This window comes from Cydia amplana, chromosome 21 (assembly GCF_948474715.1).
Source record: "Cydia amplana chromosome 21, ilCydAmpl1.1, whole genome shotgun sequence".
NCBI lineage: Eukaryota > Metazoa > Arthropoda > Insecta > Lepidoptera > Tortricidae > Cydia > Cydia amplana.
In genome coordinates, this window is record NC_086089.1 from 2,244,435 (window position 1) to 2,257,999 (window position 13,565).

Sequence of the window (13,565 nt, forward strand, 5' to 3'; positions counted from 1 at the left end):
GCGCGACCTGGACTCGCTCGAGCACCTCGTGCTGCAGCACAAGGACTGGGAGAGCTCCGTGCTCGCGCTCACCAGCCACGTCGAGGAGGTGCAGGCCACCTTCAGAGGTAAGCCACGATACACTGCTGGAGCGGCTGGAGGTGCTGGAGCGGCAGCTGCACGAGCGTATCGCGAGCCACATCCCGCGCGACCTGGACTCGCTCGAGCACCTCGTGCTGCAGCACAAGGACTGGGAGAGCTCCGTGCTCGCGCTCACCAGCCACGTCGAGGAGGTGCAGGCCACCTTCAGAGGTAAGCCACGATACACTGCTGGAGCGGCTGGAGGTGCTGGAGCGGCAGCTGCACGAGCGTATCGCGAGCCACATCCCGCGCGACCTGGACTCGCTCGAGCACCTCGTGCTGCAGCACAAGGACTGGGAGAGCTCCGTGCTCGCGCTCACCAGCCACGTCGAGGAGGTGCAGGCCACCTTCAGAGGTAAGCCACGATACACTGCTGGAGCGGCTGGAGGTGCTGGAGCGGCAGCTGCACGAGCGCATCGCGAGCCACATCCCGCGCGACCTGGACTCGCTCGAGCACCTCGTGCTGCAGCACAAGGACTGGGAGAGCTCCGTGCTCGCGCTCACCAGCCACGTCGAGGAGGTGCAGGCCACCTTCAGAGGTAAGCCACGAGACACTGCTGGACCGGCTGGAGGTGCTGGAGCGGCAGCTGCACGAGCGCATCGCGAGCCACATCCCGCGCGACCTGGACTCGCTCGAGCACCTCGTGCTACAGCACAAGGACTGGGAGAGCTCCGTGCTCGCGCTCACCAGCCACGTCGAGGAGGTGCAGGCCACCTTCAGAGGTAAGCCACGATACACTGCTGGACATTGGGCCAGAATCTGCCGGGTCAATCGACTGACCGATTGTCTCTCAACCTTCCCTATCACAGCAAACGTTAGCCCGTACCATGAGTGATATGTGAGTATGATGTGTGAATGCACAGTGTCATAAACTAACGCTTGCACAAATATCCGAGTACGAGCGTGATGCATAGAAAGTAAATTACGTTCTCGATGACGTTTATGTCAGTGTCTCGGTAGCCACACTTTAGTAGCCCGCCCGTCTCTACTCACACTTCTTTAGAACTTTTATAATTAGAGAACGAGACAATTTCCCCACGCTTATTTTTGTTTTCAGGCATTGCCCTAAAGACACCGGCCATGAAAAAGAACCTCGACAAGGTGATGGGCAAGTGGAACGACATGCAGTCCAAGAGCCAACTGTTCGTCGAAAGGTGAGTGGTCAATATTTACAAAAACGTTTGACACCTTAAATACCAAATACCTATGCCAAGTAATAGTTTTCAACTTTTCACCACTTTATTTATGTCTTCCTTAATGGACAAGTGTGTTAAGGTAATATGGTTATATTAAGGACAACACCACTTCCTTGTTGAAGTGAAAACTTCTTTAGCGGCGCTGTGCACTTTTTGAGATGGGGAAAAAATGTTAAAATCGCGACAGGTCACGTGACCGACAGATTCGACAGATTGAAAATTCGTAAGACGGACACGTGACCTGATCGAAAAACTGTTACAATGTCATTGAGTTTTCACTTCTGCCGGCACTCCCGGAGTGAAAGCCGTTGTTTTTTTTTTACTTAAAATAACTAAATAAGTACACATACTTATCTATATTGTTATATGTTATGTTTACAGGTTGAAGTACGTAGAGATCGTGGTAAACAGCATGGAAGAGAACCACCAGAGCATCACCGAATTCGAAATCAAGCTCGCGCAGTTCAACGACCTACCCAACGACATCGAACTGCTGAAGGATGTAAGTTAACAAGTTCTAAATGATTTCAAATTCAAATGAGTACGTTCAGCAGCAGAAGTAGCTAAGCGGGCCAGGTGTTCAAAATTATTTAAACACACTTCGAGGGATCAAAAGTGTTTTCTGATCATTTTGACCACCTCGTTTTAAATAGGATCTTCTGATGAGCAATTAACGACATAGGTACTTTTCGTTTTGGCTTAAGTCCAAGTGATAAAAAAACCGGCCAAGTGCGAGTCGGACTCGCGCACGAAGGGTTCCGTACCATTACGCAAAAAATGGCAAAAAAAATCACGTTTGTTGTATGAGAGACACACTTGAATATTTATTTTATCTTGTTTTTAGTATTTGTTGTTATAGTGGCAACAGAAATACATAATCTGTGAAAATTTCAACTGTCTAGCTATCACGGTTCATGAGATACAGCCTGGTGACAGACAGACGGACAGTGTAGTCTTAGTAATAGGGTCCCGTTTTTACCCTATGGGTACGGAACCCTAAAACTGACCAAAACATAGGTATCTGGTTACCCTCCATAGCATATCCTCACTTTAGAGATCGGCTATTTTCTACGTCCAAATTTCGTAGTCATCAGTCACTTTCTCGAATCTTTAAACTCCAACTTGATATTAAAGGACCCTTCGTACCTTTCCCTCAGATTTTCGCTTGTATGTAAATTCCATGTTTACGTGTAAAAGTGCCCTTTTGGCCTATTTGCTGAATAAGGGCTGACTTAGACATTATTGTGTACATTTTAATTTTATTCGATTTTATGTGATTTTATTTGATTTTATTTATTTATTGTGATTATACAAATTTTTAATTTTGATTAATATAATTTATTGTAAATTTTAATTTCATTTATTTATAACTTATGTAGTATTTTAAATATTAACAATAGATTTTAAGTCACTTTGTACCTAACACCAATGGATCATAAGTTATCTGAATAAAGAAATTATATTATATTATTATTATATTATTAGACGGCGCGCGAACTCGCATGCGATTTTAATTACATTACCGACTGTTGGTTACGTCCAATTCAACCGACCGATCAAAACCCGCAATGTAATGAAACGCGAGTTCTCGCACCGTCTAAATGTTGATGTTTGATGTCAGATGCACGAAGACCTGCTCCGCATGCAAGTGGCAGTTAGCAAGCAGCAGATCCAGGTGGAACAGATGAACGATGACGCGGAGAACTGCCGCCGGCTGGTGGAGAGCTCGCGCGCCGCGCTGCCGCACGCGTCGCTGCCGCGCGCCGGCAAGCACATAGACCTGGAGCGGCTGGACAAGGAGATCGGCCAGCTCAACACCAGGTGGAACAACGTGTGCCAGCAGCTGGCTGAACGGTCAGTACCATACTAGTATATTGATTTCTAAACCTTATATCAAGGCAATAAGGCCTAAAAAAAGTTTATTGGTAGAATGAATTATCTATTTTAGTTCTCTAACTTGATAATATTAAGTCAACATTTCAAAAATGACAAGCGAATGTCTGCCTAAAATGGTTATTAGTTGCTTTGAATATCTACAGGCCCAAACTCACGGTGAGGACCATACTAGACATAAATGAATTACTGATTTAAACCTTATTTCAAAGAGATAAGGTCTAACATGGCTATAAGTTAAGTAAGTGAGCTTTAAATGTATATAGGCCCAAAAGGACGCGCAGAAATTAAATGTCTCTTACACGTGACTGTTTCCACACTTGGTCACTTTTACTTTAGTGTATGTTATATATAATAACAGTTTATAATTTATATATAATAGTGTTCCCAATAGACTTGAATTCCGTGATAGGAAAACGACATTTCAAACTGGTTATGTTTTTAATTTGGTCTCTGTCCACTTACTTGTTAGTAATCGTTGAACATACCACAAACTTAGTTATCATTTGTCGAATAGTCTTCTTCCTATCATGATTTATCTTACCTTGGGGTAGGTATTTGACAGTTAATTTTTGTTATTTAAGAACTTCCTAGCTCGGCGGAGACTAATTTAACTCTGCTGAACAAACACATTTCAGCAGACATAATTACACTTACAAACAGCATAAACGACATGACATTTGTTCCAATATTTGGCGAGACTATAATTTAATTTCGCTGCAGCCTTCGAAGCTGCGAGGCCGCGTACCAACTCCTGCGCAACTACAACGCCGGGCTCGATAAAGAAGCCGAATGGATCGACGACTCGTTCGGCAAGCTACAAGCGCAGCCGCCCATCGAGGTGCGCCCCAAGGAACAGTTCGAGCCCACCAGGGTGAGTCCTCTGCCAACAACTACCCCTGGTATTCGCAATATCTAGGCACAGGGCGGACACGCCATACATCAAAAATCATTTGCGTTATGTGTGCACGGCACGTCTGTACACGCATAATTGTGTATGTGTGGGTAAGTCGCTTTACTGAGACCACGCCAGAAGTCCGCCAGATTCATGTCGCGGGATGGTCGCGGGGCGAGGTAATGCGAGTCGGGGCGGGGCGGTGCGTGGCCATTCTGTATGATCATACTATTACTTATTCTATGGTCTAGGTGACATGGCCATATCTTACAATTGATCATTTCATGATCATGAGAGCCTCTTGCCGAGACTCTCGGAAATAAACTGCCCCAATCGGAGCAGGGTGAGACGAGACGAGAAGAATAAGGCAACAAACAGTAAGTTGCAGAGATAACTGACCCCTTGCAAACAAGTTTATATCGTCGGGTGAAAAGCAAAAGTCACTAAGTACTATCAAAAAATTAAAGTAACAATGCACTTTATTACACTTGTAACACGGTTTATTGTCGAATAATTTCAATGGTGTTAGTTAGTGACTTTTAATTGTCACCCGACAATATGCAGGGGGGTTAGTTATCTATGCAGCTTATTTACACACTCGTTCTCGGCCTATCTCAGGGTCTCTCGACGTGTGTGTACTCAGAATTGGTAATTTCATGATGTGGTAATCATTTCATGAAGTGATCGGTTGTTCGGTTGGCCACATCATGAAAAAGTAAAACAACCTAACCATATCATGAAGTGATCAATTCTAAAATGGAATTTCATGTAATTGATCAAATTCTATCTGGCCACGACATATGCATCAGTATAAGCGACTTTCAAAAATTTTGAATAGTTTTTAGTCAGACTTTAGAACAGATGGTCGATTTTGAGAGGTAGACAAACTTCGTCATCGAACGTTGATCGATGGATTGGTTTAGTGATATGCTGTTGTCGACACAGTTGAATGACTATATTGTGAACCTTCCTACAACGGCATTGGGTCCACGAATAGTCAATTAAGTGTTGCTTTTAGTACTTCTGTTCGTCGCATTTTGATCGGCCTATTATGCGTACTTATTGCGAATACTATGTCTCCGTTATAACACCATAACTATATCAAGATTTTAATTGTTGCTGGCAGTTTAATGTACCTATTTTCAGATATAATCGATTGCCTCAGATGATATCGACTTGTTAGGTCTCGAGTCCTTTCTTTCTCGTCTTCAAGTTGGTCAAATGGTCATAAATATTAAATTAAACCAGTTATAACCAAAAAGCATGTGGTTACTGACAAACTGGAGACGTGGGCTGAATGTGGATTCCCACTTACAGGTCCTAATTTAAAGTCATTGCATGCACAAATATAGCTGGTCAACCAAATCTTGTCAGTAAAAAAAGGCGCGAAATTCAAATTTTCTATGGGACGATATCCCTTCGCGCCTACATTTTTCAAATTTGCCGCCTTTTTCTGCTGTCAAGATCTGGTTGACCAAGTATAAATTAACTTCAAAGAAATCAACGATATACAGCTACTAATTACATATTGACAAAATATTATTGGTTTTAAATGAAATACTCGATAAATTTGCATGTTGTTCAACCTATAAACCTAAACTATAATTTCAACTAGGTCGAGTTTTGCACGTGTGCACCTGATTTACTAATTAATATTAATTTCTGGGTGTCTTGTGGTTTGAATTACAGAATCTACTGACCAGTGTTGTGGAGCGAACGCCAAAGATAGAGAAGGTTAACGTTGACGGTGGCAGATTCATAAGAGAGGCGAAGGTAAATCACAGAACACTAAAACACACTACAGGCTTTACTTAATCTGTGGCCTGTCTACGGACTGGTTCGAATTTAAAAACTTGTTTTTCGAGTCAACATAATTTTTTCTAAAACAAAATAACTGACGATCACTCAGGAATATCTATTCATTTGTTTGTTTATCAGTTATTTTGTTTTTGTTTTTGATAAGAAAATTTGACAATTCGTCAGATTTTGTTACAATATTTTTTAGGAGTTAATATTCCTCATGTCTATTGAATGAGGGTTGTTTATGATTGTCGTTGGATGGAAGATGTGAAATAGTTCAGCATTTCATCACCACCTTTCCTCATTCCTCGTTTTCGCTTAGACGTTTCGTCTTCTTCTTTTTTGGGTCTCTTCGTCTAGGTTATATTGTCTATGATTCGTCGCACCTTTACCTTTAGACGCACGTCCGCTTTGGCCGTACATACCCCTGGAGGGATTTTAATAATTCTGATTTCAACTTTACAGACGTAGTTTTAAAATTGTAACGCATGTAATCACTCCAGTGGTGCTTTTGCGCTTATAAAATAATCTCCACGCCTTTTGTGACTAAAGTGTGTGCAACTTACTAACATTAACATGTACGTGTGATGTGTGGATGAAAATATGATGGAACCAGCAATATATTACTGCTCATCTGAAATCGCATTGTGACTAAAGCGATATAGAATTAGCAAACAATTATTACGCACCATCTTGAGCATTCTACATTTGTGATTCAAATTTTGTACATACCCATTTTAGTAAGATCTTTTTTTACATTAAAAGTACTGTGAACAAGAGCTCATATTATGTTTGTCTAGTCGTCTGTAATTGAGGTCATTGATCTGAAATGTCTACCTTTGCATGCATTGTTTGGGTTTATCAAAGTGTTGTTATAAATTTAGTAAATAAAAATATTATTATTTTTTGCTTTGGTGATTTCTTGGGGTGTTAATGCACGAACATCGAACAATGGGTATTAAAAGTAAAGTGTATCGGTGTTGCACGCTTTAAAAAGTTAAGTTACAGCTTTGACTGTCTCCCAGCATGGCTCTCTCCTGGGATACCTTGAAACTGAACTAATTAGTCCTATAAATCTAGATTATGAAAGTGTGATGCTTGTAAGAAATGATAATTTTGCGTGAAGTATGAATGACTCTTGTATTACCAAACATATATAAATCATTCCCTAACTAGGTATTGTATGAATGGTGAAATGAATGTCTCTAGAATCGATTTTCTAATATTTAATGCTTAATTATAACAAAGCAGCTGATTGCTCTTTTTCTAAAATCTCTAAGAGAGGTATTTCAATTTGATACTCGTAATTGCTTAAACAGAAAATACACTCATTATTGCAAAAAAGAGCAATCAACAAACTAACCTATAACCTGCTTCGATCCTAACTCGACTTAGATCCACTCATCGAGATGCCAGCGTTACGCGGAATGGCTCTGCGACGAGGTGCACCCCTCGCTGGACATGAAACAAGTGAAGCGGCAGGCCGAGCTCGAGCAGGCCTCGCGCCACCGCAGCAGGAGCAAGCCCGTGCCCGAGCAGAGCGGCGCGGAGAACGTGGCCAGAGAACTGGACGACCTGAACGCGAAACACCAAAGACTGTTGGACATGCTATATGAGAGATTGAGGAGGATCGCCGCCGCCAACCCTGGAGACATTGTCACATTGGTAAGTGTTTTTTTGCACATTGGATGCATTGACGAGTATGTGTGGCCATGTATTCGGCTTCTAAATGGAAAGTGCTACTCGTCAATGTGTCAGCCAATTGTGAAAGTTTCATCTTTGTTTTCGAAAATTCTGCAAACTGTTTGAAAAAATTATGTTCTTCGCAATAGATTCTTTTAAATACAATATGTGACATACTTCGGAATTTTCGAAAACTTTTAATTTTTTAGGACTTTAACTAGATTTAGGAATACTCTGACATATTTCACACAACGCTTAGGTTGAAGCGCTACGTTTTATTGCAATGCCAATTGCATCAATTAAAATTTAAGTGATTTATCGAGTTTTTGTTTTATAAATATGACCGCTCCGACACCGCGGTTGTGTCACGTTTAACGTCCACTTTCAAGGTCGTTTAAATAAATAGGAAGCGGAAATATTATGAGCACGCGATCCGAACTGCAATATAAATCAAAAATATCAAATTTCAATTTTGGTAAACGAGTCCATCACTTCTTTCAAGTTTGGTAAACGAGTCCATAAATTCTCGAGTTTCACGACTCTTTGTTTAATATTGACTTTAACGTTAAACTGTTATGAAAGTTCGTTAAATTCTAAGGATGAAGGAACATATACTCATAGATTTAGTAACAAGCTAACCGAAACGAAGTTTTAATTAGTTTATACGCGATATATTCTCTAAATTACTGACACGCCTAATATATTGTTTAACCGATTCCACGTGCGGGCATCGTTCGCGTGTTTACGTATAATTCACGACAGTGATGTCACCACATTATGTCATTAGGCCGGCCTCGAGGAGGACCGGCTAATGCCAAGATAGGCGCCTTAACGACATTTCGCTTTTACGTGCTTTTCATACCTCCATTACGAGGTCTGACATTATTATTGTAGCCGTAATAAACAAGTGTTACTTCAATTTTTCTAATTCATCTTCCGTTAAGCCTGGTGAAAGCAATATTTAAAAAGTTAGTTATTTTGTTTGGTCGTTTACATGCATTTTTAACGGACATGCATATTTAATTGTTCCAACCTATTAAAATGATGGCTAAACATTGACTATGTTCCACTATTAAACTAGTAATAAGTAGCAGGAACTGGACCTCTAACATATGCTCTTACGACGATCGTATTGTATGTACAATAAAAGTGAGTTGTTTATTACCTAGCTGTGTAAAACGGTGCGCAATACCGAGCACAATGTTATGAAATGTGGCAGTGTGAAGGTCGCAACACGGATAATGCATTCGCTGCACTGAAAATTACCCATTCAACGCTGAATTTACAGTCATAATATATCTTGGATATTACATATGAAAACGCTCTGAAGCGACCATGTGGCGACATTATGTTATCGCAATACGGTTGACAATTGGTCCGACAGTTTGTCTATGATAGTACTAGTACAAGTTCTAAATCATGAATCGCTTTTGTTTGTCTCGTTAATAAAACCTCTACATTATATAGGTACAATATTAGGGTATGATACTTGGTTACTGGAAAATAGCTACACTTAATTTTAAAAGTGGAAATATTACTGTCTTCCATAGGCCGTGAGTTCACGTCTCACCCAAGACAGTAATTTTTCCACTTTTAAATTTATTCCAAGCTTAATAGCATCGTTCGTAGACGTGTCTGCTTGTTAAAATTAAAAATAGCTACACGTCATTTTATCTTTGTCTGCAACCAAGTTAGATTTAAACTGCCAAATATGCAAAATCCCACACATTACGTACAGTAATTGTAAGAACCTAGCCTTCTATTTATTTACGCCATGCAATTAAAGTCTCGATAAAGCCTCCATTTATCGTCCACCCACAGGCTGAGCTCATGCCGTGGGCAGCGCCTTTATATGGCAGTTGAATGAAGTTTGTTTCGGCATTTAATCCGAAAACATATCCGCACATATAAACAGACACGTTTTGTCTAAATGGATAGCTAAAATAATCGTGTTTATGTATGACATATAGCATTTGTCTCTAACTATTATAAAAGGGACGACTCAATGTCCCACTTGAATTTAGATTAATTCCCGACGATGTCTTCATCCATAACTAATTTTAATAGAGACGTAATATTGTTTCGACTACCTATCCTATCCATCTTTGATACTGACCATATCGCCTCGAAATAATTGAATGATACAAATAAAATAAAGCCAGGAGCTTAATACGTCAATTATACATCTGGATTGCATTTATACTGATAATAACGGCTTTTAAACTTCAATTTATAATATTGAAGGGCAATTGCAATGCTTTGAAGAGGCATCTTTAGATAAGTAGTGGCTTACTTGCTCGTATCGTAAATAACAAATATATTATTCACATTTTACGAACGAAAGGAATCTAGTTCAACTATTATTGGATAAATCAGTGACGGTTTTTGCCGCATTGTTTAGATGATCGGTGTCAACGACTTGAATTCTATATTTATAAAACTTAGCAAACCTCTGTTAAGTTTTGTCTCCTTCTAACAAACACAATGTCTGAATGACAGATATAGGGAAAAAGAGTATCAACGGGTTGTTAGATTTCACAAACTTATACTAATAAAGCCATTAAATTTTATCCTGAAAAAAATTTTTTTATAGCGGTTTCGACATAGTTTCGTAACACTTTTCAAGTTCAACGTTCAATCACGCTTGATTTTACTAGTGATAGGAGTGATTTAGTATGGCTTACAGAATAAGTACCTATATTAAATTAGTAGATAGATCAAACACCTTTGCATTATACCGCAAAAGGAATTAACGGACGAGAGCTAATAGGGTTACATCATAATTAGACGGGAAATACCTCTTACAACTACTCATTCAGCTGAGTGACTTGAAAGTTTTAAATTTAAAGTATTATTCTAGAAACATTTTAATTGGTCACTATATGTAATAACTTGATACCTCCTTGCCTTTCTAGGTCGTTATTTAAATGTAGTATTGTTACACTGAACGTATTAGGTCACACTCTGACCCACACATATCTCAACTGCTATAAGGTAAACTATATTTAGACGTTACGTGGACTGGTATAGTTAAATCTTTGTCATTCGTATTGTGCTAATTTATTGCTGTAACATGGAACCGGTTTTTTTATGACTCCATATTGCCCCTGATGTGATCTTGGATAACTTTTTTACATACTGAAACATTCATGACTTCTTTACTTTTAAAATCACATTTGGACGGAGTTGAGATAATTCAATGAGATCATTTTAACTACCTATTATTAAGATCATATCTTTGGGCCCACTTGAAATAGTACATAACAGGCGTGACAAGTCTGCGTAAGACGGATATTTTTTGTACTATCTTTAATGTCTTGCGCATGTTGTTTGTATTAATGTAAATGTTTAAGATGTAATCGTTTCTCAAAGTAATTAAATGAGAATCCCAAGTTCCGACTCCAATTTTAAATTACTACGAACATTCATTTATTATATTATTATTCAGAGCCCACTGTGTCCCACTGCTGGGCGAAGGCCCCCTTCCTCTTTTTCCACATTCCTATAGAATTCGTTAATATAATTACTCACCATGACGTCATTTTACTTGGAAGCAAGCGTCGAGTTAAAAATGTTATTCCGTCGGCTAGTAGGTACCTAGTCTCCAGTGCGGAAAAGTTATAGCTTACTAAATACTAGCAAATTCTTTCTGTTTCCCGACAGGGATATAACGACAACCAAACTTTACTAGTAATTCAACTTTGTCAGAACTCTTATAATTCAACTTGAAAACTATCATGATAGCTAAGAAATCAGCAAATGGTGCAGTTAAGTTAGAGTGCTGCTGCATTTTTTACGGCAGAATGTATTTGCGTGACTGCTATCCGTGAACGGGCTTTGAACCTGCCAAAATACCGCATCGGTGGACGTCGGTCACGATACTCAATGAATGGGCGGAGGGGTTTTTGTGATTAGGTTTTTGCTTTACTTTTTGTCCTTATGCGCTGATGACAGACTAGGAAAAAACTTATCTATTTAGCGCCAACGCTCTAAAAAACCTGAAAATAAACATTGTAAACATTTTGACTTCTAAATTTGAATTTAGAATGATTGATGAGTTTTGATTGGTCCGTTCAAACTTGCAACTGTGATGTACTGTCGTGCCCTAACCTAACGCATCCGTTAGCCGAGGCCGACAAAATTAAGTTTGAATGGTTAATTTAACCATTTCATGCGACGGCAGTATTTTTGCTAATATAATCTAAATCATGAGTTTACCCTCAAGGTTTTTCCTCGATATCCCATCCGCATACAAAGAGTCGTTTCACCTCTCGCCAAAAACGGCCATGTATCAAGTACGTGTGGAATTTACAAGAGTTAGTGTTGTTATTACTCGGGTGACGTAAGGTGACATCAATCGGCATGGTCATGGTGTCAAGGTTTGCAGATTACTTGCTTGAATCGAATACTAAACAGTAATCGGGGATAACCAGTTATAGCTTTAAAGGAATCTATAGCAATTTAGTCAATATTATCGCATGTGAAATAACGATAAGATGATTTTAACGTAACTGTATGCAAAAGTAAATATACCAAAAGAAAACTTAAATACGCTTGAAGAATTGACTTTGAAATTCAACAGCTACTCTTACTCTGACGTGTCACAGGACACTGCATCGAATCATTCAGTCGGGCTGATAGCAAATTCGATACGATGACGCGTGCTAGTTTTAGTAGTGCGCGAATGACGGCCGGCGACCGACGCTCGGCGCAAACTAAACCGCTTCACGAGCGACGAACGAACTTTACGTTTCCGAATTTCGAAGAGTTAATGAGTGTTTGAGTGCCAGTATTTTTGGTGTTGCGTTGAAAGGTTGTCTATGGATTAGTGAAGTCTAAAAAAATGTGTTTATGAAAAGTTTACGTTTCGCTGTCAAGGGTTTATCAGAAACCTTGACATACGAGTTTAGTATTTCTGCAATTTGGAGACCGGCTTAAATAGTACATATATTTATTGCATTTGATAAGACACACTGATTATCCGACATTGTATGTAAACATAACATACATGTGCTATCAGTCAGATAACACTTGAAGATAGATCTACCGGCTGGATTGGCATACAAGCGAATAATTACTGCTTAAATGTTATTTAAAACTTTTCGAATTGAGTAATCGATGTCAGGGAATCATTTATGGTTACGAAAGTTAAACATTTTCAACCGGCGTTTCAGATACAAGGAAAATCACGTTTAAATTGAAACCACTTTATGCTGTCACGCAATTATGCGGTTTTGTCGAAATAAGACCTAAATGGAAAAACTTCTTTTTTAGGGTTCCGTAGCCAAATGGCAAAAAACGGAACCCTTATAGATTCGTCATGTCTGTCTGTCTGTCTGTCTGTCTGTCTGTCTGTCCGTCTGTCTGTCCGTCCGTATGTCACAGCCACTTTTCTCCGAAACTATACGAACTATACTGTTGAAACTTGGTAAGTAGATGTATTCTGTGAACCGCATTAAGAATTTCACACAAAAATAGAAAAAAAACAATAAATTTTTGGGGTTCCCCATACTTCGAACTGAAACTCAAAAATTTTTTTTTTCATCAAACCCATACGTGTGGGGTATCTATGGATAGGTCTTCAAAAATGATATTGAGGTTTCTAATATCATTTTTTTCTAAACTGAATAGTTTGCGCGAGAGACACTTCCAAAGTGGTAAAATGTGTGTCCCCCCCCCTGTAACTTCTAAAATAAAAGAATGATAAAACTAAAAAAAATATATGATGTACATTACCATGTAAACTTCCACCGAAAATTGGTTTGAACGAGATCTAGCAAGTAGTTTTTTTTTAATACGTCATAAATCGCTTAAATACGGAACCCTTCATGGGCGAGTCCGACTCGCACTTGGCCGCTTTTTTATTTAAAACACCAATTCTCGTTTTTATAGCTCCTACCGTATAACTTTGCGTTTGGAATTCACATATTTACCGGTTTGCGACAGTGACAATGCGGGCTGCAACGTACGCTCTTGT

General features: G+C 39.5%; 1 protein-coding gene across 1 annotated transcript in view; it reads left to right on the top strand.

The window, feature by feature from the left end:
• The window catches only part of LOC134658039 (dystonin), a 241,097-nt gene that overhangs the window by 129,308 nt on the left and 98,224 nt on the right, over positions 1–13,565 (top strand). The window contains exons 23-28 of the mRNA XM_063513646.1: positions 1,179–1,275; positions 1,699–1,819; positions 2,939–3,171; positions 3,934–4,084; positions 5,795–5,878; positions 7,301–7,570. Coding sequence (XP_063369716.1) covers positions 1,179–1,275; positions 1,699–1,819; positions 2,939–3,171; positions 3,934–4,084; positions 5,795–5,878; positions 7,301–7,570 — 956 coding nt within the window. The remainder of the gene's footprint in view (positions 1–1,178; positions 1,276–1,698; positions 1,820–2,938; positions 3,172–3,933; positions 4,085–5,794; positions 5,879–7,300; positions 7,571–13,565) is intronic.